The sequence below is a fragment of the Arvicanthis niloticus genome, chromosome 1, assembly GCF_011762505.2.
Source record: "Arvicanthis niloticus isolate mArvNil1 chromosome 1, mArvNil1.pat.X, whole genome shotgun sequence".
NCBI lineage: Eukaryota > Metazoa > Chordata > Mammalia > Rodentia > Muridae > Arvicanthis > Arvicanthis niloticus.
The window spans coordinates 113,067,485-113,093,347 of record NC_047658.1 but is presented as its reverse complement, the minus strand read 5'-3'; the positions used below and the strand labels follow the sequence as shown (position 1 = coordinate 113,093,347).

General features: G+C 55.3%; 2 protein-coding genes across 8 annotated transcripts in view; one reads left to right on the top strand and one right to left on the bottom strand.

Annotated features, from left to right (window-relative positions):
* Positions 1–863: 863 nt before the first annotated feature.
* The window catches only part of Pc (pyruvate carboxylase), a 105,222-nt gene continuing 80,222 nt past the window's right edge, over positions 864–25,863 (bottom strand). For all 6 annotated transcript variants that reach the window (XM_034496970.2, XM_076915234.1, XM_034496971.2 and 3 more), the window contains 19 exons: positions 24,129–24,264; positions 23,815–23,999; positions 23,473–23,638; positions 23,227–23,372; positions 22,967–23,084; positions 22,631–22,782; positions 21,237–21,355; positions 18,674–18,836; positions 16,427–16,609; positions 4,797–4,941; positions 4,474–4,563; positions 4,007–4,385; positions 3,332–3,572; positions 2,962–3,211; positions 2,520–2,764; positions 2,250–2,429; positions 1,928–2,176; positions 1,581–1,721; positions 864–1,501 (listed from right to left, as the gene is read on the bottom strand). In XM_034496970.2, the coding sequence (XP_034352861.1) occupies positions 1,253–1,501; positions 1,581–1,721; positions 1,928–2,176; positions 2,250–2,429; positions 2,520–2,764; positions 2,962–3,211; positions 3,332–3,572; positions 4,007–4,385; positions 4,474–4,563; positions 4,797–4,941; positions 16,427–16,609; positions 18,674–18,836; positions 21,237–21,355; positions 22,631–22,782; positions 22,967–23,084; positions 23,227–23,372; positions 23,473–23,638; positions 23,815–23,999; positions 24,129–24,264 (3,537 nt within the window). In that variant the 3' untranslated portion in view covers positions 864–1,252. The remainder of the gene's footprint in view (positions 1,502–1,580; positions 1,722–1,927; positions 2,177–2,249; positions 2,430–2,519; positions 2,765–2,961; positions 3,212–3,331; positions 3,573–4,006; positions 4,386–4,473; positions 4,564–4,796; positions 4,942–16,426; positions 16,610–18,673; positions 18,837–21,236; positions 21,356–22,630; positions 22,783–22,966; positions 23,085–23,226; positions 23,373–23,472; positions 23,639–23,814; positions 24,000–24,128; positions 24,265–25,863) is intronic.
* On the top strand, positions 7,433–10,739 carry Lrfn4 (leucine rich repeat and fibronectin type III domain containing 4). Of its 2 annotated transcripts, XM_034496972.2 has the most exons (3): positions 7,433–7,571; positions 8,006–9,364; positions 9,877–10,739. In XM_034496972.2, the coding sequence occupies exons 2-3, from the start codon at positions 8,016–8,018 to the stop codon at positions 10,436–10,438; spliced, it is 1,911 nt and encodes a 636-aa protein (XP_034352863.1). In that variant the 5' UTR covers positions 7,433–7,571; positions 8,006–8,015; the 3' UTR covers positions 10,439–10,739. The 2 variants fall into 2 exon arrangements, with proteins under 2 accessions (XP_034352863.1, XP_034352865.1); XM_034496974.2 differs by lacking the exon at positions 7,433–7,571 and having other exon boundaries at positions 7,820–9,364.

Sequence of the window (25,863 nt, the reverse complement as noted above, 5' to 3'; positions counted from 1 at the left end):
ACCTGGGCAAGTAAGCCTGGCAAGCAGGTCCCAACAGTAGAGGACAGGAAGGAACCCTCCGTTGCTAAGGCTGTGGCTTACTTTCCTGAGCTCTGGTGGTAAGTTAGCAGGGGCCAAGTGGAAGCTCATCTCTGGGGCCTGCACCTCGGCTGCCAAGGTTAAGGAATACCCATGGCTTTGGCCCCAGCAATGGAGCTTCCAGCCTGTGTCCTGTGAGCTGGTGGAGGGTGGTCCTAGAGCCTCATTGTACACAAGGTTGTGGTCCAGGGCCCAAGAGGAAGCTGCTCTCTCAGAAGTAGAGGCTTTTGGTTCTATATGAACTGCTACCCCTCTGCTTCACCCAGTTCCTGAAAGTGGCAAGGACTTTGTCAAGCGCCTTCACGCTTCTTACCTGCTCACCACACTTCAGAATGGTTTGCTTTTTTAAAAATTTGTGACTATCCTTTTAAGTCTCCTACATTTAAGGTTGTTCTGAAACCCACTCCCTGAAGCTGGTGACTGAGAAAATGGACAGGTGGTCATTTACTAGCAACACTCCCCAAGGTTGGTTCTAACAGCCACACTCGGGGGGTATAACAGGAAGTACCACGTACACCTGCCTCCCAGGGAGTTCTTGTCTCCTCTAGCCTGTGTAGAAGCTGATGGTTGGGAGGTGAGGGGGTTGGTAGGCAGTGGCCTGCTATAAGTACCCTGAGAACTCTAGGCAGACAGGCTTATGGGGACAACTTTCCGGAGGTCTAGGAAGCTTAAAGAAAAAAACCAGCAGATCTGACCTAGATCCCATGAGAGTTTAAGAGAAATACACCCACACCACCCCTAGGCTGGGACAGCACTAGGGTGGGTACACTGTACATGACCTAGTGTGGAGGGCAAGGGAAGGCCACTTTTATTGAGCAAATTTCCCAGGACCTGTGAATTAGGTCTTCCCTCTACCCCCAGAGGTAGAACCCCTAGACCACCTCCCCCAGGTACAAGGCCACCTACTGTACACCTGTAGTCTCCCACGAGGAGCAGACCCTTATTTGGCAAGAGATGAATATGTGAGCAACTGTCTGCCAGTAAGAAAAGGACAAATAGCTGAAGGGAATGGGCAGGCCATTGCAGGTAGTGTGTGTGCTGTCCCACGGGACAGGACCTCAAGGGCCTGGCCTTCCTACTCTCAGGTACTTGCTGGCCTGGGCCTGCCCTGGCTGCACAGCTTCTGTTGAGAGGCTTGGGATAGGGTTGGCCAGGCTGCCAGTCTGGAGTAAGATCACTCAATCTCTAGGATCAGGTCATCGCCTTCCAGAGTCATGTCCTTGGTCACGTGAACCTTTCGGATAGTGCCCTCCATGGGCGAAGTCACCACAGTCTCCATCTTCATGGCGCTGAGCACACAGAGAGGCTGGCCCTTAACCACCTTGGCTCCTGCTGCCACCTTGATGTCTATAACCTTCCCAGGCATAGGGGCCCCAATTTGGCCCTTCACATCTTTCAAAGCCTTGGGATGGAAGTGCATCTCCTGCAGACAGGACAGAGATGACATAAGACAACAGGTCAGGCCCATCCTTATCACCTGACTGGTTCTGGTGGTACTGTACCTTCATGGCCTGAGTGTCTTTAACCAGAATGGATCGAAGCTGCCCATTGAGTTCAAAGAACACCTGCCTCTGGCCAGCACGGTTCAGGTCGCTTACAGCCAAGGCTTTGATGTGCAGGGTCTTGCCCCGTTCTAGCTCAACCTGCAGAGAAGGCAGGAGATAGCTGGGGAGGAAGTCATGACCGCAGGCCCTGGATCCCATTTCTCACATGTGAAGAAAGCCCAGCCTCTGGTCACACAGGACCATTCCTGCTCCACAGCTCACAAGCCTGTGAACAGCTCACAAGCTGTATGGCAGGGCTACTGTAGGCCGTGGACTGAGTGTAGACAAACACAAGAACTACTGACCTCAAACTCCTCTGCAATTTTGGGTCCTTGAAGAAAGAGACGAGTATTAAGGCTATCCAGGGGGCCAAAGGTAGCTGTGAAGTCTTTGAACTGAGCAAAGACATCAGGGTACATGGCTGCAGAGAGAACATCCTCTGGGGTCACTTCCTCCCCATGCCTATCAATCAGGTCCTTCTCCAGCTCCTTCAGGTTCAGGGGAGGGAGGGAGGCTCCAGGCCGCCCCTCTATTCGTGGCAGGTCCTTTAGCACCTGAGGAGCAAGAAGAGGGTCAGGCCAGCTTCTTGTACTCAGTCCCTGTCTCATCATGATGTACCTTCCCTACCTTAGAGCGAAAGGGCTCAGGGAAACCACCATGGGGAATGCCAATGTAGCCCTGAAGGAACTCCACCACAGAGCGGGGGAAGGACAGCTCTTCTGCCTGAGCTTCTGCCTCTGCCCGGCTCAATCCGTTCTGCACCATAAACTGGGCCAGGTCCCCGACAATCTTGGAGGATGGTGTTACCTGAAGAGAAAAGGTGTCTGGTAATAAGGATACTAGGCCCAGAGGCAGGAGTATAGCATGCAGGGCCGTTAAATAAGGGGCCTTGCTCACCTTAATGAGGTCCCCCAGCATCTGGTTAGCCTCCACATAGGCCTTCTTGACCTCCTTGAACTTGGAGCCAAGTCCCATGCTGTGGGCCTGGAAGTGTAGGTTGGTGTACTGGCCTCCTGGGATCTCGTTCTCATACACGTCTGAGTTGCCAGACTTCATGGTAGCCGTGCAATCAAAGGCTGCATAAAGCCCTCGAGCCCCTTCCCAGTACTCACTGTAGTCAAACACACGCTCCAGGGGGACCTCTGCGGGGAGGCTAGAGTCAGGGGAGCTTGGCAATGTGCCAGTACTCTCAGAACTCAGATTTAGCCCAGATCCCATCTCAAATTTGGGTGGGAGGAGGCGGTGGCCAGGCTAGAGTGAGGCATCTGAATTCCAGGCTCTGCTGGGATTATTCATGACTTTGAAAGGGGCATGGCCATGGGTTGTTACTCTATCCTACCTGTGTCCAGAGGAGTCCCTTTGGTACAGGCCACCAGGGCCCCCATGCTGGGCTGTGAGGTCATCCCAGACATGGAGTCTACTGCCACATCCACAACATCAGCCCCAGCTTGTGCACAGGCCAACATGGCTGCCACACCTGCCCCTGACGTGTCATGGGTATGGATATGCAGTGGTAGGTCGGGGAATCGGTCTCGGAGGGAGCTGACCAGCATGGTGCAGGCTGCGGGCTTCAGCAGGCCAGCCATGTCCTGAAACAGTGAAGAGGAGAAGGAATTGTGGTAAGGAGGGACCTGATGTGTTCCTGTATTGCAGCCATAGTGGGCATCGTGGGCGGGTGAGAGGAGTTGATGAGCAAAAGGCCCCGGCACCTTAATGCACAGGATGTGAGTGCCAGCTCGCACCAGCTCTTCAGCTAAGCCCATGTAGTACTCCAGTGAGTATTTAGTGCGACTGGGATCAGCCACGTCACCCGTGTATGAGATGGCAGCCTCCACCACACCCCCAGCACTGCCTGCTGCTTCCATGCCCAGCAGCATGTTTGGCAAGTAGTTGAGGGAGTCAAAGATTCGGAAGACGTCCATACCATTCTCTTTGGCCACCTCACAGAACCTGGCAGGTGAGAAAATAGGTGAGTTCTTCCTGACTCTCTGTACTTCCTTCTCTAGGTCCTGGCCCCTAGGGAATGAAGTCTGGCCTGGCAGAGGACTGGGTATTTCAAACTGTGAACAAGGCCTTTTCCAGGGCAGCCTGGGCCAAGTGACTGGCACTGGCAGAGCCATCCTGCCTGACTGAGCCTGGAGGTGGTAAGATTCTTAGCAAGGAATGGTAGCTCAGGAGAACACTGAGCTGAGCCCTCAGGCCCAGTTCCAACCCCAGCTCCACGCTGTGATTCCTGGGACAAGTCCTCTTCCTCAGTGTTTGCTGTCACAGAGATCCAGAAGCCCTAACTGCTCTGCCTCTGAAATTCTGTTTGGTCCCTATAGGATATGGTCAAGGACTGTATGGAGCACACTGCTGTGTGGTCCCAGCAGACCCAGGCTTACTTGAAGACCACGTTGTCAGGGTAGTTGGTGTAGCCCACAGCATTGGCCCCCCTCAGCAGCATCTGGAATGGGATGTTGGGGATAAGCTCCCGGAGCTCCTGGAGTCGCCTCCAGGGGCACTCGTACAGGAAGCGCATGGCAACATCAAATGTGGCTCCTCCCCAGTTCTCCACGCTGAAGAGCTTGTTGAAGTTGTGGGCAACATAGGGCGCAATCTTTTTAAGATCATGTGTGCGCACTCTAGTGGCCAGCAGTGACTGGTGGGCATCCCGGAAGGTTGTGTCCATCAGCAGCAGCCCCTGGTGATTCCGCACAGCTCGGGCAAAGCCCTCTGGCCCCTCTCGCAGAAGGATATCTCTGAAACCAGCTGGGGGTGGGCCTAGAGTAGACAAGAACATCAATGCCTATCCTACAGGTAGCAACCTCCCACTATCCCTTCGAGTTGTTAAAAATGGATCTGAACCTACCTATGGGCACCACAGGGACAGTGGGATCCACAGGGCTGGGACTGACCTTGACAGGGATTGGAGTGGTAGGGCCATTTACCATGACATGTCCTGGGGAGAAAGTGGGCACTGGGTCAGGACAGGCTGGTCAGCGGAAGAGTCATGGGCAGCAGTGTGAGTGGGACGTTCTGGGATGGACACCTGGGCCTTTTGGGTCTAGGCAGTGGAAACCTATCAAGGGGCATAAGGACAGAAAGGAGGGTACAGGACCTTAACAAGGGCAGGGGTACAAGGTGAGAGACAAGAAAAAGTTAGGAGGGAAAAGAAGGGCAGCTCAGGCAGACCGAGGTAATGTAGCAGCTTCTGGGCCCGGTTCTGTGCAGGCCGAAGCTGGAACAGCTCAGGGTTCTCATCGATGAACTGGGTGTCCACAGTGCCTGCCAGGAACTGCTGGTTGTTGAGCACATTCTGCAGGAAGGGGATGTTGGTCTGCAAGACAGAGGCAGAGGGGTCACTATGCAGCTGAGGGAGGGAACAGAGACTACAGGTGTTCCTCTGGAGCACTGCGGCTTCCCCCATCTCGCCAGCATCCTGGCAACCCCTCCAGTTGCCAGGGGCTAGATGCACATCCTCCATCTTTGCTCACTCCAGGACACATGCCAATGCCATCCTCTCTTGATTTCGTCCACACACTAAGGTCTAACACCTCCCACAGCCTAGAACCTAGCTCCTGTAGCAGCACACACGTTACCCTTCAACCCCCACCAGCCATGCTTCCTGAACCCATTTTCCTGAGACCACCTGCTAATTCCAAAGGCGTCCTCCCACCCTGTCGCTAGCAGCTCCCACCTAGACACTCTTCCCTGACCTCAGCTTTTTCCTCTCCTTCCCTTCCATTGCTCACATGCTACTCTCCTCAGGATAGCCTAATCTGGACCCGCTACTCCTGTGACAGTCTCTCAAGTAGCACCATCTCCAGGATATCTGCACTCCCTGTGGCGCCCATCAAGCCCTGCATCCTGTGCTCCCAGCCTCTCTGGTAGATGGATACCTTGCCCTCTACCCTGCTTACCCATCTTTTCCTGTGTGACTGGGCACACTGGACCCCTGTCCCATGACAAACCTGGACTCTTAATCTCTTCCGCTCACTCCACACATTTCTCCAAGCTGCCTCAACATAGTCACCCTTGCCCAACAGGTTGGACAAGAGTGGTGCCTTGCTCACCACTCTTTGTATCACCACTCTTTATAATCATTAATGATTGCAAAGCAGGGCCTAGCTATCGGTGCCTTGCAGCCTTGCATCTGGAAACTTGCCCATGCACCCTCCTCCCAAAGGGACCAAAGCATGGCACTTAACTGTTAGATCATCTGAGGAACCCGGGGTGGCATAAGGGTGAGAAGGCTCCTCAAAGCCCAACCACCATGTAGATTCCTTCCCTTTGCTACTACTGGACCTACCATCATTGCCTCGACTGGAAAGCTCCATAGTGGTAGAACAGGGCCAGGACCCACCCGGCTCCTGCAACACACGGCAGATACTAGAATACGTGTGTATTTGGAATGAATGGGAACTCTTTAGGGGAAGAAAAAGAAGTATCTGGCACCACCTCATATCACAGATGACTGGACTAAAGATCCAAATTATTTTTGTAACATCTGGGGTGTCCCAGCAACAAGCCAAGCAGTGGCTTCCAGCTGCAAGGACTTAAGCCCCTCGAGCTGCAGGGTTTCCTTAGGTGTGAATAGTACAGGCAATTAACAGCCCTAGGTCTGCGTGAGAAAACCGTTTCTGTAGTTAAGTAACTTGTTCAAGACTGTGCAGCTGTACCATGCAGGACTAGAATCCAATCTCTCTCTCCCTCAGTTCCTACCACCCACTCACTCCTTAGATTCAGGTATGGAGGGAGGGGAAATAGGAAGAAGAGGTCCAGGTAACCTGGGATGAAGATGCCCCGCAGGAGGTGGTAACTTCCCATCCTAACTAAGTAAACCACTCCTGGGGAGACAAACAAGATACCCAACTTGGTTCTGAGTCCACCTCACATTTTAGACCGTTCGGCCCACACTCCCTAAGAGAAGGCCGCTCTAGAAGAGGGGAGGCGGAGCTATGACACGGAGAGGACCACTGACGCACAGCTTCAAACAGCGTGCCACAGCCAGCCTGCTGGGAAACCGCGCAGCACAGACCAATCCAGCCGGAGGCGGAGGCCGGTTGGCTGGGGAGCGCCCGGCAGGGCGGGAGGGAGACCAAGCAGAGGAAGGAGGGGCGCGGTGGGGCGGGGCACGACGCCAGTCCCGTGGCCAAGCCCTCAGGCCCCACCCGCAGAAGCCCTGTTGGGGGCGCCACCCCAGGCCCCCCCCCAGGGTTCCGGCCTGTGGGGGATTCTTCACGTGACGCGGTGATGCAGAACGGTTGTGACCTTCAGTGTGTGTCTGCGAACGTGGGGGTCCCAGTAACAGTGCGGGTTTGCACCCGGCCCTGCCCGTGGGTGCGGGGACGTGTGGGTGTGTGGGCATATGTGGGCGTGTTGGGGAGGGTGCCCAGAGACATGTGACAAAGACCCATCTCTGGGAGATGGTAAAGGGGCCTAGGAGCTGGTGCTTTGTCTGGTTGTCTGCAGAGCCGCGGCGCCCGCCTGAGCGGTTGCAGGATGCTTGGGAGCCAGGGTGGCCGAGGGCGCGCGCACCCGTGCCAGGGTGAGTGCGCTGCGGCAGCGTCGTGGGGCAGCGTGGAGGGCTTGGCCGGGCCTCGGGCGTGACTGGGCGCTACCCGTGGGCGCTGCAGTGGCCGCGTGTCCCCGTGACCTCCGGAGCCAGGCTGGGGCCCGGGTGGATCCCTGTGCCCCTCCCGGTTCACCCTCCACGTGCGTGTTCGCGGCGCGCGTGCCCGCCAGCGCGCACCCGCCTGCCTGTCGCCACCGCCGCCACCGCGAACGGCGCGGAGAAAAGGTGCCGGGAGCCGAGAGAGCTGGGGCCGAGGGCCCGAGCGCCATGGGCCGGAGGGCGCGCGGCTGGCGGGCCGGGCCTCGCCCCCGCGAGAGAGCGGCCTGGAGTCGGCAAGGGCCGGCTGGGTCCGCGGGGAGGCCAGCCCGCGCCCCCTGAGCGACGGACACCAGGTGAGCCCCCCTCCCCCGCCCCGACAGGGCTCAGAGGGAGGCCCGCCCGGGGAGGAGCCACAGTCCACGCCAGGGATTTGGGGGACGCCATCCTCAGCCACGGAGGGGGGAGGGGGCTGGCCATTCCAGAGGATGCCAGAAGGAAGTTCCCGGACCCTCCCTGGTCTTGGCCCTCCTCCACTTCCTGCCTCATGCCTCACCTTGTTCCCAGTACCTAGACTCCCTTCAACTGCTTGGGAAATGTGACCTTTACTCTAGGGGGGCCTTAGTCTGCAGCCCCAGCTATCTTTCTCCCTGGGGTCCTCCGTGAGCCTCTTAGCCAAACCTTCCCCAGTTTCAGACTCTGGAAACTGGTTCCTGGGACTGTGCCCTGGGCACAAGTGGGCACTTGCCCTAGCCCCACCTGTGCCTGGGGCTGCGGCCCTTTCCCACAGGGCACTCACCATGGCCCCACCGCTCCTATTGCTGCTGCTGGCCAGTGGAGCCGCTGCCTGCCCGCTACCCTGTGTGTGCCAGAACCTGTCGGAGTCGCTCAGCACCCTTTGTGCCCACCGAGGCCTGCTGTTTGTGCCACCCAACGTGGACAGGCGCACAGTTGAACTGCGCCTGGCTGACAACTTCATCCAGGCCCTGGGACCACCTGACTTCCGCAACATGACAGGGCTGGTGGACCTAACTTTGTCTCGAAATGCTATCACCCGCATTGGGGCTCGCTCCTTTGGGGACCTGGAGAGCCTGCGCTCCTTGCACCTGGATGGCAACAGGCTGGTGGAGCTGGGCAGCAGCAGCCTACGGGGGCCTGTCAACCTCCAGCATCTCATTCTTAGTGGCAATCAACTGGGCCGTATCGCTCCTGGGGCCTTTGACGACTTCCTTGACAGTCTCGAGGACCTGGATGTGTCCTATAACAATCTCCGGCAGGTCCCCTGGGCTGGCATAGGCTCCATGCCTGCCCTGCATACCCTTAATCTGGACCATAACCTCATCGATGCACTGCCCCCAGGTGTCTTTGCCCAGCTTAGCCAGCTCTCCCGCCTTGACCTCACCTCCAACCGCCTGGCCACCCTGGCACCCGATCCACTCTTCTCCCGAGGTCGGGATGCTGAGGCCTCACCTTCCCCGCTGGTGCTGAGTTTCAGCGGGAACCCACTGCACTGCAATTGTGAGCTGCTGTGGCTGCGGCGGCTGGCCCGGCCTGACGACCTGGAAACCTGCGCTTCTCCACCAACCCTGGCCGGCCGCTACTTCTGGGCGGTGCCTGAGGGAGAGTTCTCCTGTGAGCCTCCGCTGATTGCCCGACACACACAGCGCCTATGGGTACTAGAGGGCCAGCGGGCCACTCTACGCTGCAGGGCCCTTGGTGACCCTGTACCTACCATGCACTGGGTTGGCCCTGATGACAGGCTGGTTGGCAATTCTTCTCGAGCCTGGGCTTTCCCCAATGGAACCCTAGAGATTGGGGTGACAGGTGCTGGAGATGCAGGAGCCTATACCTGCATTGCCACCAACCCTGCTGGTGAGGCCACTGCCCGAGTAGAGCTCCGGGTACTGGCCTTGCCCCATGGTGGGAACACCAGTGCTGAGGGGGGCCGTCCTGGGCCCTCGGACATTGCTGCTTCTGCTAGAACTGCTGCCGAAGGCGAGGGAACTTTAGAATCTGAACCAGCTGTGCAAGTGACAGAGGTGACTGCCACCTCCGGCCTGGTGAGCTGGGGCCCTGGGCGGCCAGCTGACCCAGTGTGGATGTTCCAAATCCAGTACAACAGCAGCGAGGACGAGACCCTCATCTACCGGTGAGGATGGGCCTTGCACACGCCCTTCAGCCTGCTTTGTTCACTGCACCTCCCTTCCTGCTGACCCTGTACCCACAACTTCTGCCTGTTCCCCTCCAGATCTGTGCCTGCTCCTCTACGTCTAAACTCTTGGAGCATGGCTGGGGCAGAGGAACGTAGCTGCTTTTATAAGGGGTCTCAGGTGAGGCTATATGTGCCAGCCTTCCTGACCATCAGTGATAGCAGCTTGGGTGTCTGCTAAAGCTTCTGACCCCCACCCCTGGGAATTTTTGCCTCTGCTTGGTTCCATCCCCACCCCAACTCCTATTACCTGAGGCCTGTGTCAGTGCCCATGCCCATCTCTGCCCTAGCGTGTGGATGCCTGCCATTGTTTTTGCTTTCCTGAGGGAGCACAGGCCTGTGTGTGTTGGCAGGGCCTTACAGGCCTGAGGGGCTGTCCAGGGCAGACCAGAAAGATGGGGATGGGGGCTGTACCCCACCCTGGGGCTCTGACCACCTGCCCTTGCCTGCAGGATTGTACCAGCCTCCAGCCACCACTTCCTGCTGAAGCACCTGGTTCCCGGTGCTGACTACGACCTCTGTCTGCTGGCCCTGTCACCTGCTGCTGGGCCCTCCGACCTCACAGCCACTAGACTGCTGGGCTGTGCCCACTTCTCTACACTACCAGCCACCCCCCTGTGCCATGCCCTACAGGCCCATGTGCTGGGCGGGACCCTGACTGTGGCAGTGGGGGGCGTCCTAGTGGCTGCCTTACTGGTCTTCACTGTGGCCTTGCTGGTTCGGGGCCGGGGAGCTGGGAATGGCCGCCTCCCACTCAAACTCAGCCATGTCCAATCCCAGACCAATGGTGGCACCAGCCCCATGCCCAAGAGCCACCCACCACGGAGCCCTCCACCCCGTCCCCAGCGCAGCTGCTCCCTGGACCTAGGAGACACCGGTGGATGCTATGGGTATGCCAGGCGCCTGGGAGGAGCCTGGGCCCGGCGGAGCCACTCTGTACATGGGGGGCTGCTGGGAGCTGGGTGTCGGGGTGTGGGGGGCAGTGCGGAGCGGCTGGAGGAGAGTGTGGTGTGAGTCGGGGTGTGAAAGGGCAGCCTCTCTTGTGCCCTGAGGAAGGAGCAGTGCCACTGTTGGGCCCAGGTGGCAGCACCCAGCCTGGGTGGGCAGCACGGCCCTGGGTCCTACTCTGCTTTTTATCCTCAGTACCTCAGGCCCCTATGTACTTGGTGGGATAGCAAACCCTCTCCTTGGTTTTGGCCTCCAGACTAAAGGGACAGGTCCCACCAACAGGTGCTCAGAGCCACCAAGGCAGGGGCTGCAGCCACCAAGAGGGAGTCTTGTTTCTATTTATAATAAAATTGTTGGGGACACTTCAGTGTTGGTCTTTGGTTTCGTCCTGCTTGGTCCCTGGGAGGGAGGACGGGAGGCTGTTAGGGGTATACAGATGAGTGCAGGTACCAAGGCTAAAGCTGCCAGGCCCAGCAGAGGTGGTTCTCATAACCCAAGACTCCCAGCTAGTCCATGGTAAGCCCAGGGTAGCAGTCAAGAGTTGGAGTCTGGTGTCTGCTGGCCCTGCTAGAAGGCAGGCATCAATCGAGGAGCCTCTGGAAGATCCTGTGCTTCCGGGGGGCCTGAGTAATATGGCTGTTCTAATATTGTGCAGCTCTGTTGGGCTTTCCGGGAAAGCTGACTTGAGCCAGCTGATGAGGTGGATGCACAGCCTCTGCTCTGCTCTGCTCTGCTCTGCTCTGCTCTGCTCTGCTCTGCTCTGCTCTGCTCTGCTCTGCTCTGCTCTGCTCTGCTCTGCTCTGCTCTGCTCTGCTCTGCTCTGCTCTGCTCTGCTCTGCTCTGCTCTGCTCTGCTCTGCTCTGCTCTGCTCTGCTCTGCTCTGCTCTGCTCTGCTCTGCTCTGCTCTGCTCTGCTCTGCTCTGCTCTGCTCTGCTCTGCTCTGCTCTGCTCTGCTCTGCTCTGCTCTGCTCTGCTCTGCTCTGCTCTGCTCTGCTCTGCTCTGCTCTGCTCTGCTCTGCTCTGCTCTGCTCTGCTCTGCTCTGCTCTGCTCTGCTCTGCTCTGCTCTGCTCTGCTCTGCTCTGCTCTGCTCTGCTCTGCTCTGCTCTGCTCTGCTCTGCTCTGCTCTGCTCTGCTCTGCTCTGCTCTGCTCTGCTCTGCTCTGCTCTGCTCTGCTCTGCTCTGCTCTGCTCTGCTCTGCTCTGCTCTGCTCTGCTCTGCTCTGCTCTGCTCTGCTCTGCTCTGCTCTGCTCTGCTCTGCTCTGCTCTGCTCTGCTCTGCTCTGCTCTGCTCTGCTCTGCTCTGCTCTGCTCTGCTCTGCTCTGCTCTGCTCTGCTCTGCTCTGCTCTGCTCTGCTCTGCTCTGCTCTGCTCTGCTCTGCTCTGCTCTGCTCTGCTCTGCTCTGCTCTGCTCTGCTCTGCTCTGCTCTGCTCTGCTCTGCTCTGCTCTGCTCTGCTCTGCTCTGCTCTGCTCTGCTCTGCTCTGCTCTGCTCTGCTCTGCTCTGCTCTGCTCTGCTCTGCTCTGCTCTGCTCTGCTCTGCTCTGCTCTGCTCTGCTCTGCTCTGCTCTGCTCTGCTCTGCTCTGCTCTGCTCTGCTCTGCTCTGCTCTGCTCTGCTCTGCTCTGCTCTGCTCTGCTCTGCTCTGCTCTGCTCTGCTCTGCTCTGCTCTGCTCTGCTCTGCTCTGCTCTGCTCTGCTCTGCTCTGCTCTGCTCTGCTCTGCTCTGCTCTGCTCTGCTCTGCTCTGCTCTGCTCTGCTCTGCTCTGCTCTGCTCTGCTCTGCTCTGCTCTGCTCTGCTCTGCTCTGCTCTGCTCTGCTCTGCTCTGCTCTGCTCTGCTCTGCTCTGCTCTGCTCTGCTCTGCTCTGCTCTGCTCTGCTCTGCTCTGCTCTGCTCTGCTCTGCTCTGCTCTGCTCTGCTCTGCTCTGCTCTGCTCTGCTCTGCTCTGCTCTGCTCTGCTCTGCTCTGCTCTGCTCTGCTCTGCTCTGCTCTGCTCTGCTCTGCTCTGCTCTGCTCTGCTCTGCTCTGCTCTGCTCTGCTCTGCTCTGCTCTGCTCTGCTCTGCTCTGCTCTGCTCTGCTCTGCTCTGCTCTGCTCTGCTCTGCTCTGCTCTGCTCTGCTCTGCTCTGCTCTGCTCTGCTCTGCTCTGCTCTGCTCTGCTCTGCTCTGCTCTGCTCTGCTCTGCTCTGCTCTGCTCTGCTCTGCTCTGCTCTGCTCTGCTCTGCTCTGCTCTGCTCTGCTCTGCTCTGCTCTGCTCTGCTCTGCTCTGCTCTGCTCTGCTCTGCTCTGCTCTGCTCTGCTCTGCTCTGCTCTGCTCTGCTCTGCTCTGCTCTGCTCTGCTCTGCTCTGCTCTGCTCTGCTCTGCTCTGCTCTGCTCTGCTCTGCTCTGCTCTGCTCTGCTCTGCTCTGCTCTGCTCTGCTCTGCTCTGCTCTGCTCTGCTCTGCTCTGCTCTGCTCTGCTCTGCTCTGCTCTGCTCTGCTCTGCTCTGCTCTGCTCTGCTCTGCTCTGCTCTGCTCTGCTCTGCTCTGCTCTGCTCTGCTCTGCTCTGCTCTGCTCTGCTCTGCTCTGCTCTGCTCTGCTCTGCTCTGCTCTGCTCTGCTCTGCTCTGCTCTGCTCTGCTCTGCTCTGCTCTGCTCTGCTCTGCTCTGCTCTGCTCTGCTCTGCTCTGCTCTGCTCTGCTCTGCTCTGCTCTGCTCTGCTCTGCTCTGCTCTGCTCTGCTCTGCTCTGCTCTGCTCTGCTCTGCTCTGCTCTGCTCTGCTCTGCTCTGCTCTGCTCTGCTCTGCTCTGCTCTGCTCTGCTCTGCTCTGCTCTGCTCTGCTCTGCTCTGCTCTGCTCTGCTCTGCTCTGCTCTGCTCTGCTCTGCTCTGCTCTGCTCTGCTCTGCTCTGCTCTGCTCTGCTCTGCTCTGCTCTGCTCTGCTCTGCTCTGCTCTGCTCTGCTCTGCTCTGCTCTGCTCTGCTCTGCTCTGCTCTGCTCTGCTCTGCTCTGCTCTGCTCTGCTCTGCTCTGCTCTGCTCTGCTCTGCTCTGCTCTGCTCTGCTCTGCTCTGCTCTGCTCTGCTCTGCTCTGCTCTGCTCTGCTCTGCTCTGCTCTGCTCTGCTCTGCTCTGCTCTGCTCTGCTCTGCTCTGCTCTGCTCTGCTCTGCTCTGCTCTGCTCTGCTCTGCTCTGCTCTGCTCTGCTCTGCTCTGCTCTGCTCTGCTCTGCTCTGCTCTGCTCTGCTCTGCTCTGCTCTGCTCTGCTCTGCTCTGCTCTGCTCTGCTCTGCTCTGCTCTGCTCTGCTCTGCTCTGCTCTGCTCTGCTCTGCTCTGCTCTGCTCTGCTCTGCTCTGCTCTGCTCTGCTCTGCTCTGCTCTGCTCTGCTCTGCTCTGCTCTGCTCTGCTCTGCTCTGCTCTGCTCTGCTCTGCTCTGCTCTGCTCTGCTCTGCTCTGCTCTGCTCTGCTCTGCTCTGCTCTGCTCTGCTCTGCTCTGCTCTGCTCTGCTCTGCTCTGCTCTGCTCTGCTCTGCTCTGCTCTGCTCTGCTCTGCTCTGCTCTGCTCTGCTCTGCTCTGCTCTGCTCTGCTCTGCTCTGCTCTGCTCTGCTCTGCTCTGCTCTGCTCTGCTCTGCTCTGCTCTGCTCTGCTCTGCTCTGCTCTGCTCTGCTCTGCTCTGCTCTGCTCTGCTCTGCTCTGCTCTGCTCTGCTCTGCTCTGCTCTGCTCTGCTCTGCTCTGCTCTGCTCTGCTCTGCTCTGCTCTGCTCTGCTCTGCTCTGCTCTGCTCTGCTCTGCTCTGCTCTGCTCTGCTCTGCTCTGCTCTGCTCTGCTCTGCTCTGCTCTGCTCTGCTCTGCTCTGCTCTGCTCTGCTCTGCTCTGCTCTGCTCTGCTCTGCTCTGCTCTGCTCTGCTCTGCTCTGCTCTGCTCTGCTCTGCTCTGCTCTGCTCTGCTCTGCTCTGCTCTGCTCTGCTCTGCTCTGCTCTGCTCTGCTCTGCTCTGCTCTGCTCTGCTCTGCTCTGCTCTGCTCTGCTCTGCTCTGCTCTGCTCTGCTCTGCTCTGCTCTGCTCTGCTCTGCTCTGCTCTGCTCTGCTCTGCTCTGCTCTGCTCTGCTCTGCTCTGCTCTGCTCTGCTCTGCTCTGCTCTGCTCTGCTCTGCTCTGCTCTGCTCTGCTCTGCTCTGCTCTGCTCTGCTCTGCTCTGCTCTGCTCTGCTCTGCTCTGCTCTGCTCTGCTCTGCTCTGCTCTGCTCTGCTCTGCTCTGCTCTGCTCTGCTCTGCTCTGCTCTGCTCTGCTCTGCTCTGCTCTGCTCTGCTCTGCTCTGCTCTGCTCTGCTCTGCTCTGCTCTGCTCTGCTCTGCTCTGCTCTGCTCTGCTCTGCTCTGCTCTGCTCTGCTCTGCTCTGCTCTGCTCTGCTCTGCTCTGCTCTGCTCTGCTCTGCTCTGCTCTGCTCTGCTCTGCTCTGCTCTGCTCTGCTCTGCTCTGCTCTGCTCTGCTCTGCTCTGCTCTGCTCTGCTCTGCTCTGCTCTGCTCTGCTGTGCTGTGCTGTGCTGTGCTGTGCTGTGCTGTGCTGCCTGGCTGGGCCCCACAGCCTCCTGATACTGAGCTGAGCACACCTGTGGACCCACAGTGTGCAGATGAGTCCTGCATGGGCACCCAGTTGCTTACTGAAAGTGCAGAAGTGGATACTGGCAGCCAAACAGCTTGGGCAGCATTCTACTGTGCCCACAACTGCAGCCAAGCTCACACACACCTGGCACCATAACAAACCTGTGACCTAGAGAGAAGCTTGAGGGAATAAGCAGTAGTTGGGAGACAGGAGAGCAGACACAGGGTAGCATGTGCGCAGGAAGGGAACAGGCACAGGCCCCAAATCCTGTTGCTCTTTCTGTAGTCATGAATCCTATTGTCCCTGTTCTCACGAATGGAAGAGGATGCTGGGATCTTGAACTCACTGTGATATAGGACAGGTGTGTAAGGTTGTATGGCTCAGGGTACCTGGCACTAAGGGTGGAAAAATAATCAGTATTGGCAACCTCAAACCAGGAGACAGCCCAGTGTATACCCCACCACCCCTCCCATCCTAGTCAGCCAGAGGAAAGCCAGGTCCCAGAGCATACGGCAGTGAATCTAGGATGTGGGGAGCTGATTTTACAGCATACCTCTGCCCCCAAGGCAAGGCATCCAAGGACCCCAAGAGCCTGTGAGCTCCAGATAGCAGAAGGAAGACCCTAGCATCTAGGATCCCAACGTCTTTCCCGAGATGGGTTGTGGGAGACAGGTTTCTCTGCCCTGCCCCACAGGACAGGCTCAAAACCTTCCACCAGCTTTTCCAAAAAGTCTTTGAGCCCACTATGGTCACTGACAGAACCTGTGAACAGACAGGAAGATGACTGTGGCCACTGGGGACAGCACTGGCACAGTGGGCCCATGAGCAGCTAATCTTTAGCAAGAATAAAGGACTGGAAGAGGTTACAAAACATAGGAAGAGGTCAGCACCCAGCACTGCCCACATAGCCAGAGCACCCCATGGGAGCCTCTGGCAGAGGAGGGAAGAACTCAACAGAGGCTACAGGCCTAAGTCTATACCTAAGTGTGCCCGGCAGGATATGTAGGCAGGTGCTGGCTTCAAAGGACAGAACAGCATTTCTTGGCTCTGAATTTCTCTGTAGCTGCAGAAACTAGTTACAAAAGTAGCCCAACAAGGAAGCACTAGGCACCATGAGGCTCTTGTTACCTTCCAGAGGCCCAACCACTGTGGCCAGAGCCCTGGTCCTCAGCATGTTTCTTGGCTACTCTGAAGCACCTGCCACTCTAGATGCCAGGAAGCCAGAAGAGCTGGGAGCTGGCAGAGGGTCTGAGCGTATCTATCAGGGCTAGAGCTCTCACCCAGGGGTCCGTACTTAGACAGAGACCCAGCAGGGCCCTGGCACCAGCAGCCTGAGTCCAGCCAGGAGAGATTACTGTGCCATTGAAACTGACACCCACCTCAATAAAAGTAAAGCAAGAACAAGGCAGACCCCATAGCTGCCCTTGGTAACACTTAACCAAGGGCCCACTGTGGACAAAGGCAGTGGGGAAGGCGCAAACTCTCACCTTTACGCCTCGGACACGAAACTCAGCCAGGGCTCTGCTCATCTTGGTGGCAGCTGTGGGGTGGTCTTTGCCGTGGGCAATGACTTTGACGAGCAGAGAGTCGTAGTGGGGCGATATGACAGCCCCCTGGAATGCAGAGGCATTGTCCAGGCGGATGCCCATGCCCTCACCACTCCGGAAAACCTGTTGCCAGAAGGAAGTGCAAGTCAGCAGCTGGGATGGAAACTGGATGAAGGGGCTGAGCTCAAGGGCACCAGACAGCCCGTCACTGACCAGTCAGGGTTCTTTCTACTTCTGCCAGCAGACCCAGGCTCCAACCCTTGTGAGTCCTATGCATTCACTCTTGTACTGCAGCAAGGAGGGGACAAGGAAGAAATGACCTGCCAGGCTCCCAGATCACGCTCAGACCAGTTAGCCCAGGGGGGAAGGGCTAGGACCCAACCTTTACCACCTGCCTGACTACCCTCCCTCCTTGTAGGCCCATTCCGTGTCCACCATCATTCCAGGAGCAGCATGCACAGCAGCTCACTGGAGAAGCAGCAGCTAAAGCAGAGAAGTCCCTGCCCAGATGGTGCTGGGTCAGACAGAAGTACACAGGCCACAGGCCACTAGCAAGGAAAGGAGATGGCAGGCTGACTGAGGAAGGATTCGGCTGCTCAGTTTTCCTTTTGTTTTTTGAGACAGACCAGTTTTTTTGTAGTCCAGACCAGCCTTACAATGTAGCCTAGGCTGGCCTTGAACTCATGATGACCCTCCTGTCTCAACCTGAGCACTGAAACTGCACCACCACACCCAGCTTGGTTTTTTTGTTTGTTTGTTTTTTGATGCAGGTGGTGGTGGTGGTGGTGGTGGTTATCGTAGAGGGAAGGGGAGGCTTCAGATCTACTCACATCCCCTCTTCCTGAAGGGGAGGGTGGGAGAAAGAGCAGAGGGAGGAAGAAGACATGGAGATGAAACATGCACAATGAAGGAAATGCATCCAGCTCATCCAGGGAACATAAGAGGCAAACAGAAGGGGAAGGAGCAGACACGCAGGACCATAAGGGGTGTCTGGGGTAATGTTCATTTGCACACACAGGTGAGTGTTCATGATAGGAATAGGGCAGGTGGGGAATCTGAAGCTCACAGAGAAAGTGAGGGAGAGAAGCAGCCAGAGGGACTGGACTGGGGACACCCTCAGCAACTACCCTTCTGCTGCTAAGGACACAAGCTGTGTTCAGTAAAGAACTTCATGTAATATTTAAGGGTGGACACTCAACTGTATGTAGGAACTACCAGCTAAAAATACCCTATGGCGATCGTCTCGAAAGCCAGCCCCTAGCTGTGAAGGTGGAGGTGGAGAGGAACGATAGCCCAGCAGCTGGCAGCCGAACCCTGGTTGTGTCAGCTGCCCCTCCCAGCCAAGGGCAGAAGAGCCAGGGCTACAGGGCAGCACCAACCCAACGCTGTCCCACCTAGGAACTCAGAAATGAATGCCGATGGCCAGCTATGGTGGCCCTTGGGCCCTCAAGGTCATCAGAACTGACCTAGCACCCAACCCCGCTCCATACTTAACCATACTACTTTTGGGCATTTTATAATTCCGTCGTCTGGTTCACGCTCATATTTGCCATCCTTGTATGTATGACTCCAGTGCCAACCCTGGCTGTCTCTAACATCCTGCATCCTCTGACCAGTAGACAGTGCTACTGACATGCAGGGTGAGTGAACAGGCTGGAGCCACAGACAGGGAATGGAAGGGCAGAGGCAGCTGAGCCCAAAGGCTCTGATACTGACAGGGAAAATGGGCAGAGCTGAGGTAAACTGCTTCTCAGTCCCTCAGTGCACTCAAGAGCTCCTCTGCTTCCTCCTAAGGGGCCTTCTGCTTCACTCACTCTGCCACAGAGACCCCAACAAGGTCCTGCCTCACCAGCTATCCCTCACCTCTGACAAGGCAGGGTAGAGCTCAGCCACTCTGGATTTGTCACAGTGAGGCTTTGGGTTCCTAGGGCATCAGGACAAAGGCATTACATTTGGGGGCCCACAACAATCCCCTAAGCTGCTCTGTCCCCATTCCCAGGTGATCTGCTTTCTGCTAGGTTTCCGTGGAATGTTCTTCCCTTACTCTAGGACAGAACTTGGCTCCCTCCCATGTGTTCTAAGCCAGCTGCAACTGGGGTCTCAGTGATAACCTGGGCACCATGAAGAGGCAGTCAAGAATCTCAGCCTAGGTTGGAGCTAGTGTCACACGTTTGAAATGTCACCTACCTCAATGCGGCCAGTGTCTGGCTGGAAGCTGCGTGCAGGGTCCTCAGTGGTGACCCGACACTGAATGGCACAACCATTGATGCGGATGTTCTCCTGCCGCAGGCCCAGGTCAGGCAGGCTCCGGCCTTCGGACACATGGATCTGAGCATGGACCAGGTCCACACTGCAAATGAGGAGGACACCAGGGAAGGAAGAAAATGAGGTGAGGCATGGAGGCGGGGTCTCTGACTCACAGGGCCAATGCTGCTGCCCTCTTTTCTCAGCCCAAGCAGCCTGGAGTCTTCTATCTGTTGGTCCCACAGTGAGTCCAGAAGACAAGTCTCTACCTGCCCTTCACCCCCCGGATAGCCACTCCCAAGTCCGTCCTGTTTGTCCCGTCTTAAGGTCTGCAAACTCCTGACTCCCTGTGACACTGTTACAGGGTTGGGGCACTTACTCTTAGAGCATGGGGCTATACTGTGTGTAGGCAGACTGCAAAAGAGGAATCACAAGGCCGGGTATATCGGTGTGTGTCTGTCATCTCAGTATTGATAGGTACAGGCAGGAAGATTAGGAGTCCAAGGTCACCCTTGGCTATTTAACAAGCTTGAGACCAGTGTGGGCCCCATGAGACCCTAGCTAAAATAAAACCAAACCAAACAAAAGCAAAACAAATGAAAACAGGGAGCTGTTGGAGCCTGTGAGGGTAGACATGTCAGGACACTATGTTCCTCAGGCTAATGCAAAGCAAAAGGCTCTCCCTGTTTGCATGCTTGTGTAAGACTAGCCTGAGCTGTGGCCACTCTTAAAGATGGTGTCAAATCCAGGTAAAAAGCTGTCAGCACAGGCCCCTAGGTCTAACGTATTCTCTCCAAGACTCATGCACAGCGAGTACTGTACTGACAGACCGTGCTCAGTACTCAGTGTCACCTGTAAAAGCACAGTGGTAGTAATGGTCACCATGGCACCCTCTCTATAGGTCACTGACCCTGCTTACATGACGGATCTCCGTGGTAGTACTCCCTATCAGAGGAGCTGAGGGCCAGAGAGGCCACAGCTAACCGAGCCTGCACATGGCTCCAGGCGTAGGGACCCTGATACCAAGCAAGCAAATCTTGGTAAAGCAGCACTAGGGCACTGACTAGGAAACATGGCTGGAGCGTCACTATGACCTCAGCTCTGACTCTAGGGGGTTGGGAATCTGTGGGCTTCTGTTTGGCCAAGGAGAAAACTGGATCCGGAATGTTCCATGGAAAGGTGGACTGGTCCAATGCCAAAGATTAATACTTACATGACTCAAAATATGTATCTTGAAATAATGAAAACTATTTTCACAGTTTATAAAATAAGATTTTCTTTTTAAGTCCATACCCAAAGCATGTAGAAAAATACACTGGTACAAATCTTATAGGAAGCTGTAGCTTACGTTTGGACAGATGTTTATAAACATACCTTCAACCACAAAAGCCAGAACAGTCCACTGTCCAAGCAAAACAAGATAGCTGAATTATTACAGGTGCAGACAGTAGAACTGCCTACTGCCACTAAAAGTGCTCACGAAGAGTAGTATCTGGGGAATGCCTTCAACAAATAGCAAGTTTTTTGTTGTTTTGTTTTGAGATAAGGTCTCTGGCTGTTCTAGAAATCACTATGTAGATAAGGCTAGTCAGATCTGCCTGCCTCTGCTGGGCTTAAAGGTGTGAGCCACCATGTCTGACCAAATTGCAAGTTTTAAATAAGAATAAAAATTCTAGAGGCTGAGAGATGGCTCAGCAGCTAAGAGTACTGGCTGCTCCTGCTAAGGACCTGGGTTTGCTTCCCAACATCTACACGGCAGCTCACAATCCTCTGTAATTCCAGTTCTGGGAGATCTGGCCTCTCTGGGCAAGCATACATATAAAAATAAAAATCTATCTAAGGGGCTGGAGAGAGGACTCAGCAGTGAAGAGCACTGGCTGCTCTTCCAGGGGTCTGAGTTCAATTCCCAGCGACTACATGGCACTTATAACCACCTCTACTTCCATCCTGAAGGACCTATGCTTTCTTCTGGTCTCCACAGGCACTGCATTGACACAGTGCACAGACACACTGCGGCAAACATTCATACACAAAGTAAAAATAAATCCCAAACTTTGTTTTAAGTCTATCTAAAACATCAACGGCATCACACTACACAATAGAGACGGAGACAATGCCTAAAGGCTGTGCGTGGGCACAGGGGACGTCAGGGCTGCAGACGAGTCTGGAAAGACTGAGTCCACTGTGTGGACCTGGACAGTTCTCTTAATGCTTACAAGCCTTGGACTCATCTGAAAAATGGAGTGATGGGTCCCTTCTTCCCCAAGCACAGCCACGAGGGCTCCAATGGAGTGCCTGCAGCCCCTGGAATCCTCATTATGAGGGCTGGGTAAGCTCTGAGTTGTTTTTATTTTGTGTAGATATTTTACAATAACCATGTAATTCATAAGAATTTTTTTTTTTTAGTGAAGTCCCTAGGTCCACTAAAGTAAAAGCAAGCAAGCCTATGCTGCTGCCTCCAGGAGCCCCTTTCCCACCCTGCCCTGGCCCTCTGCCCTGTGCTCACTCTGTGATCTCCTCAGTGACTGTGTGCTCCACCTGCAGGCGGGAATTGACCTCGATGAAGTAGTGCTTGCCATGCTTGTCCACCAGGAACTCCACAGTGCCCGCATTCTCATAGCCTACCTGCAGGGGTGGCGGAAGGAAGGCAGAGGTTCCAGAGTCAGGGCTGTGCCACGCAAGCCTGCCCACCACACAGGTTCTGGAACAGAACAGTTTGTGGCAATCCAGCCACCTACCATCAGCTCCCCTGCAGTGGCCACGGCCCAGAACATACCTACACCCCTCCACTCTACAGGCTCAAGGATCCCTGGAAGCTTAAGGCCAGGCTATACCCAGGAAGTCTAGGTGAAGACATCCTGGAACCACCTTCACTGTTACTTTCCAGTGGCTACCTTGGCCCATGTCCAAATTTCTTTCAGCCTCTCAGACCTGCAGTCCTGGGCTTCCCAGCCCACTTCCCACTGCAGAAGGATCTCCAGGCAGTTTCCTCCTGGCTACTCTTTCTCATCCTCATTCTGGCCATCACTTCAAATGATGCCACTTGAACACAAGCAATGGTGACACTAACATGAATTGTAGCCCTGCTTTCATTCTGCTTCTGGTCCTTCCAGAACAACACACTCATTCCATGGGGTCTGAGCTGCTATGATTGGTCACAGAGCAAGGCCAAGGTGAGGTTGCTCCTCTGAAGCAACCCCAGCTCCACCAGACCTCAACAGAGCCTCTGCTCACATTGTTGAGCCTTGTCTCGGAACCACTCTGTCCCCACTGTTTATAACCTCTTCTGAGCCCTGGCTGCCTGCACTAAAGGCCATGGGACTCAAACCTGGGACAGTGCGACATACCTGGGGGTAAGAAGTCTAAGGGGGGGTGGGTATAGGAGATAAGCTGCTGCCATGGCAGGTGCTTCCAGGCCAGTCATGAGCAAGTATTGTTTACAGACACAGCTCCCACCTCTACACCCCTGGATCTACTCCACCAGCTGAGCAGAGACTGGCAGAGACACCTTGATAAGGAAATAGATTATGCTGCAGCAGAGGTTAGAAGCCAGTGAGGAGGACAAGCCTTAACTCTGCCAGAATATGAGGCCTCTCACTTTCTTTACAGTGATCAGGGTGAGCTGGTGCCACAAAAACAACCTATATGGCAAGAGTGGAAAGAGATGGCAAGGACACCTTCCTCTTGACCAAGCATCTCTCCTGTCACTGAGCATCAAATCTGCCATCACTTCTGCCAGCCTCAAGAGGATGTCTGCACCCCCCTCTGGAGGGCCCACCTCCTTCTTTCAACAGGCTGTCCACAGGGAGTTTCCAAACTCTCAAGCCATGAGACAATCTGGGCAGAGGCAGTTAGAAAGCTTGCAAAAATAGGCTCATGTCCCTGGGAACATGTCCTCACCTGCTTAGCAAGTTTAACAGAGTCACTGGTGAGGCGTGAGCGAAGTTGGGGGTCCAGGTGGGTAGCAGGGGCAATCTCTACCACCTTCTGGTGCCGCCGCTGGATGGAGCAGTCTCGCTCATACAAGTGCAGGATGTTCCCATATTGGTCCCCTGGGCATACAAGAAACCGGATTCAGCCTTTCCTAAAATCCAAGTGCCTCCTATATCCTCTCTGACCCCTTGGGCACTGTGGCTACTTGGCCACCTGACTTCTGCTCTGTCCCAAGTCCCCCGGAAAGGCTGTCCCTGTAAACCAGGGAGATCTAGGCTTCTCCTGTTTCAACTCCCCACTCACCTAGGATCTGCACCTCAATGTGCCTTGGCTTCTCAATGAACTTCTCCACAAACAATGCCCCATTCCCAAAGGCTGCCAAGGCCTCAGAGTAGGCCCGGGTGTAATTCTCTTCCAGCTCCTAGGAGTACAGGACAAACAAGGCTGGGCAGACATGGGCCCAGCTCTGTGCCCTCTGCCGACACTTGTGTACACTTCCCAGAGACCACCACAGGGCCGCCAGCCCAGCACCAAGCCCCTGGCATATGTGCTGCCCTGCTCACCTCATAGCTATGCACGACTCTCATGCCACGGCCTCCACCTCCATAGGCAGCCTTGAAGATAATAGGGAAGCCATAGGTGTTAGAGAATTCGTGTGCCTCATGCAGGGAATTGATGGGGGAATTAGTGCCAGGGACCACTGGAACACCTGTTGGGAGAGGACAGGGGATCCCTGTAACAGGCTGAATCCTTACTACATCTTGTCACAGGCCCCTCCCTGCTAGCCCCTGGGAGGAATTGTATGTCACCTGCAGCGATGGCAATGGCCCGGGCTTCCACTTTGTCTCCCATTTTGCGGACCACTTCTGGACTTGGACCAATGAACCGGACTCCAGCATCCTGGCAGGCCTGGGCAAAGTCTGCTCGCTCTGAGAGGAATCCATAGCCAGGGTGCACAGCATCTACACCATTCTCCTGCAAGGGGCAGGAGAAATGCCTGGGTACTTTACTCTTTTTCCTGTTCCTTGCTGGGGTCTACACCCATCCCTCTTGTACACATATTCTGCTGGTGGGTGTGGATTCGGGGCACAGCACAGGATCCTGCCCAGCCTCAGGAAACCCTGGCATCTCCTAAGCCAAGCTGACTCTACCTTGGCCACTTTGATGATGTCTGGAATGTGCAGGTAGGCCTGCACAGGTGCCAGGCCACGACCAATAAGGTAGGCTTCATCAGCTTTCTGCCGGTGCATCTGGCCTGTGTCCTGCTCCGAGTAGACAGCCACTGTGCGGATACCCAGCTCTGTGCAGGCACGAAATACTCGGATGGCAATCTCACCTAAGACAGACAGGGTGAGCAGTTAGATTCCTGGGTCCTGAGAGAAAGACAAAGGAGACCGGCAGGGCAGGGTGAGGAGAGGAGGCCAGGCTATGCTGGCCCAAAGTCTTGAATTTTGGTAGTACTTACCTCTGTTGGCCACCATTACTTTCTTGATAGGCTTGTACTCCAGACGCCGGACATTTGGGGAGGCAACAGGGGCTGTGGAAGATCGGCGGACACCCAGGAGCCTCAGGCCCCCTCGAACTGTTTGGAACTTCAGCATCTGAGGAGGGGCAATCAGAGTCCAGGTTAAAGCAGGCTAGGCACTGAGCACCCCACATCTGGAAAGAGAGAAGAACCCTAACCCCCAGAAAACTACAAACAAGACAGCCCCATCTCCAGTACCATTTGTGGTGGAGCTGTGGAGAGCAAGCAAATCCAACCCAGAGAAGCTCAGCTCAGCATCCTCGTGCTCAGCACAGCGCTTGCGCTTTGGAGGCCACAGAACAGTGCTGTGCAGGCGTGATATGCGCCCTGGTGCTGTGCACTCCGGCTCACTGCCCTCATCCTCCACTAACATCTAATGTGGACTTCTTTCATGCATTGATCCTGTCAACCTGCTTGCTCTCTTAGGAGGTCAACTTGGCTCTCAGTTAAAACACAGCTTTTTTCAAACAGAGGCCTGAACCTTCCTTCTACTGAGGGATATTAAGCAAAATATTCATCACAAGCCAGAAAGGGCAACTGAAGAGGCTGGTCCCAGAGACATATATGCTCTGGGACTCCACTAACAGGAGGTCCTAAAGTGGTTAAGACAGTGAGGTGGGGCTGAAGGAGGAGAATAGTGAGGTACTGTTCTAAGCTGATGATAGGATGGGGGGTTGTATCTAATAAGGACAAAGTTTCAGTCTGCAACGTGAAAATAACTTTGTAGATGATGGTGGGATGGCTGTGAATAGACTTAATGCCACTGAACTGTGTATTCCAGCCGAGATAAGAAGTCTGCCATGGTGTTCTATACAGCAGCTTAATTTTTGAAATCAACTGAAGACAATGTACATACCACAAAACAGGATTCATAGCTAACTACTCACTTTATAAAGTAAAGATGCAGCAGGGTGTGGTGTTTTACAACTGTAATCCCAGCTATTCAGGAAGCTGAGGCAGAATTACTGAAGCTGAGGCTATTCTTGGCTATACAGTAAGTTTCAGGACAGCTTGAATTATAGTGTAAATTCTACCCCTACTCCCTCAAAAAAAAAAAAACAAAACCCTCAAAAATCTACAGAGGTGGGGAGAAGGGAGAAATGGATGGGGTATAGAAGGAAGAGGAGAGAGATCCAGGAAAGAAGGAAAAGGCAACGGATAAGGGTTCACATCTGCATTCGCCCTCGCCACCTGCACACCTTATCTAACAGCGATTTGGTTCTCAGTAAAAGGTAGAAATGGTTGACTCAGCCACTTGTTTTTAAACATAAAAGCAAACTCAATAAATAAAACAAACATTGCAAAAACATTGATGTCACAGGGACAACCATCGATACAGAGAAAGGGAAACTATGAACAGAAGGAGAAGGCATAAACAAGTCTAAAAAGAGGAAGAGGGGAGGGTAGTAGCAGGCCCACAGTTTGTGGCCTTAAGTCCATAAAGAGCCTGATCTGTGAGGCGTAGCTGGCAGAGAGGGAAAAGGCAAGGTATAAGATCACTTCTGACCACAGTGATGACCAAGTACCTCAAAGGGCATGTTTTGTAAATGTTCTGGGGAAAGATGGTTACTGCAGCTGGATATCAGAGATGATTCTTTGAAGACGGGATGGGAGCTGGAACCTGAACAGGGAGAAAGAGGTGGCCACATCCAGATAGGTGAGAATGGCAATCACC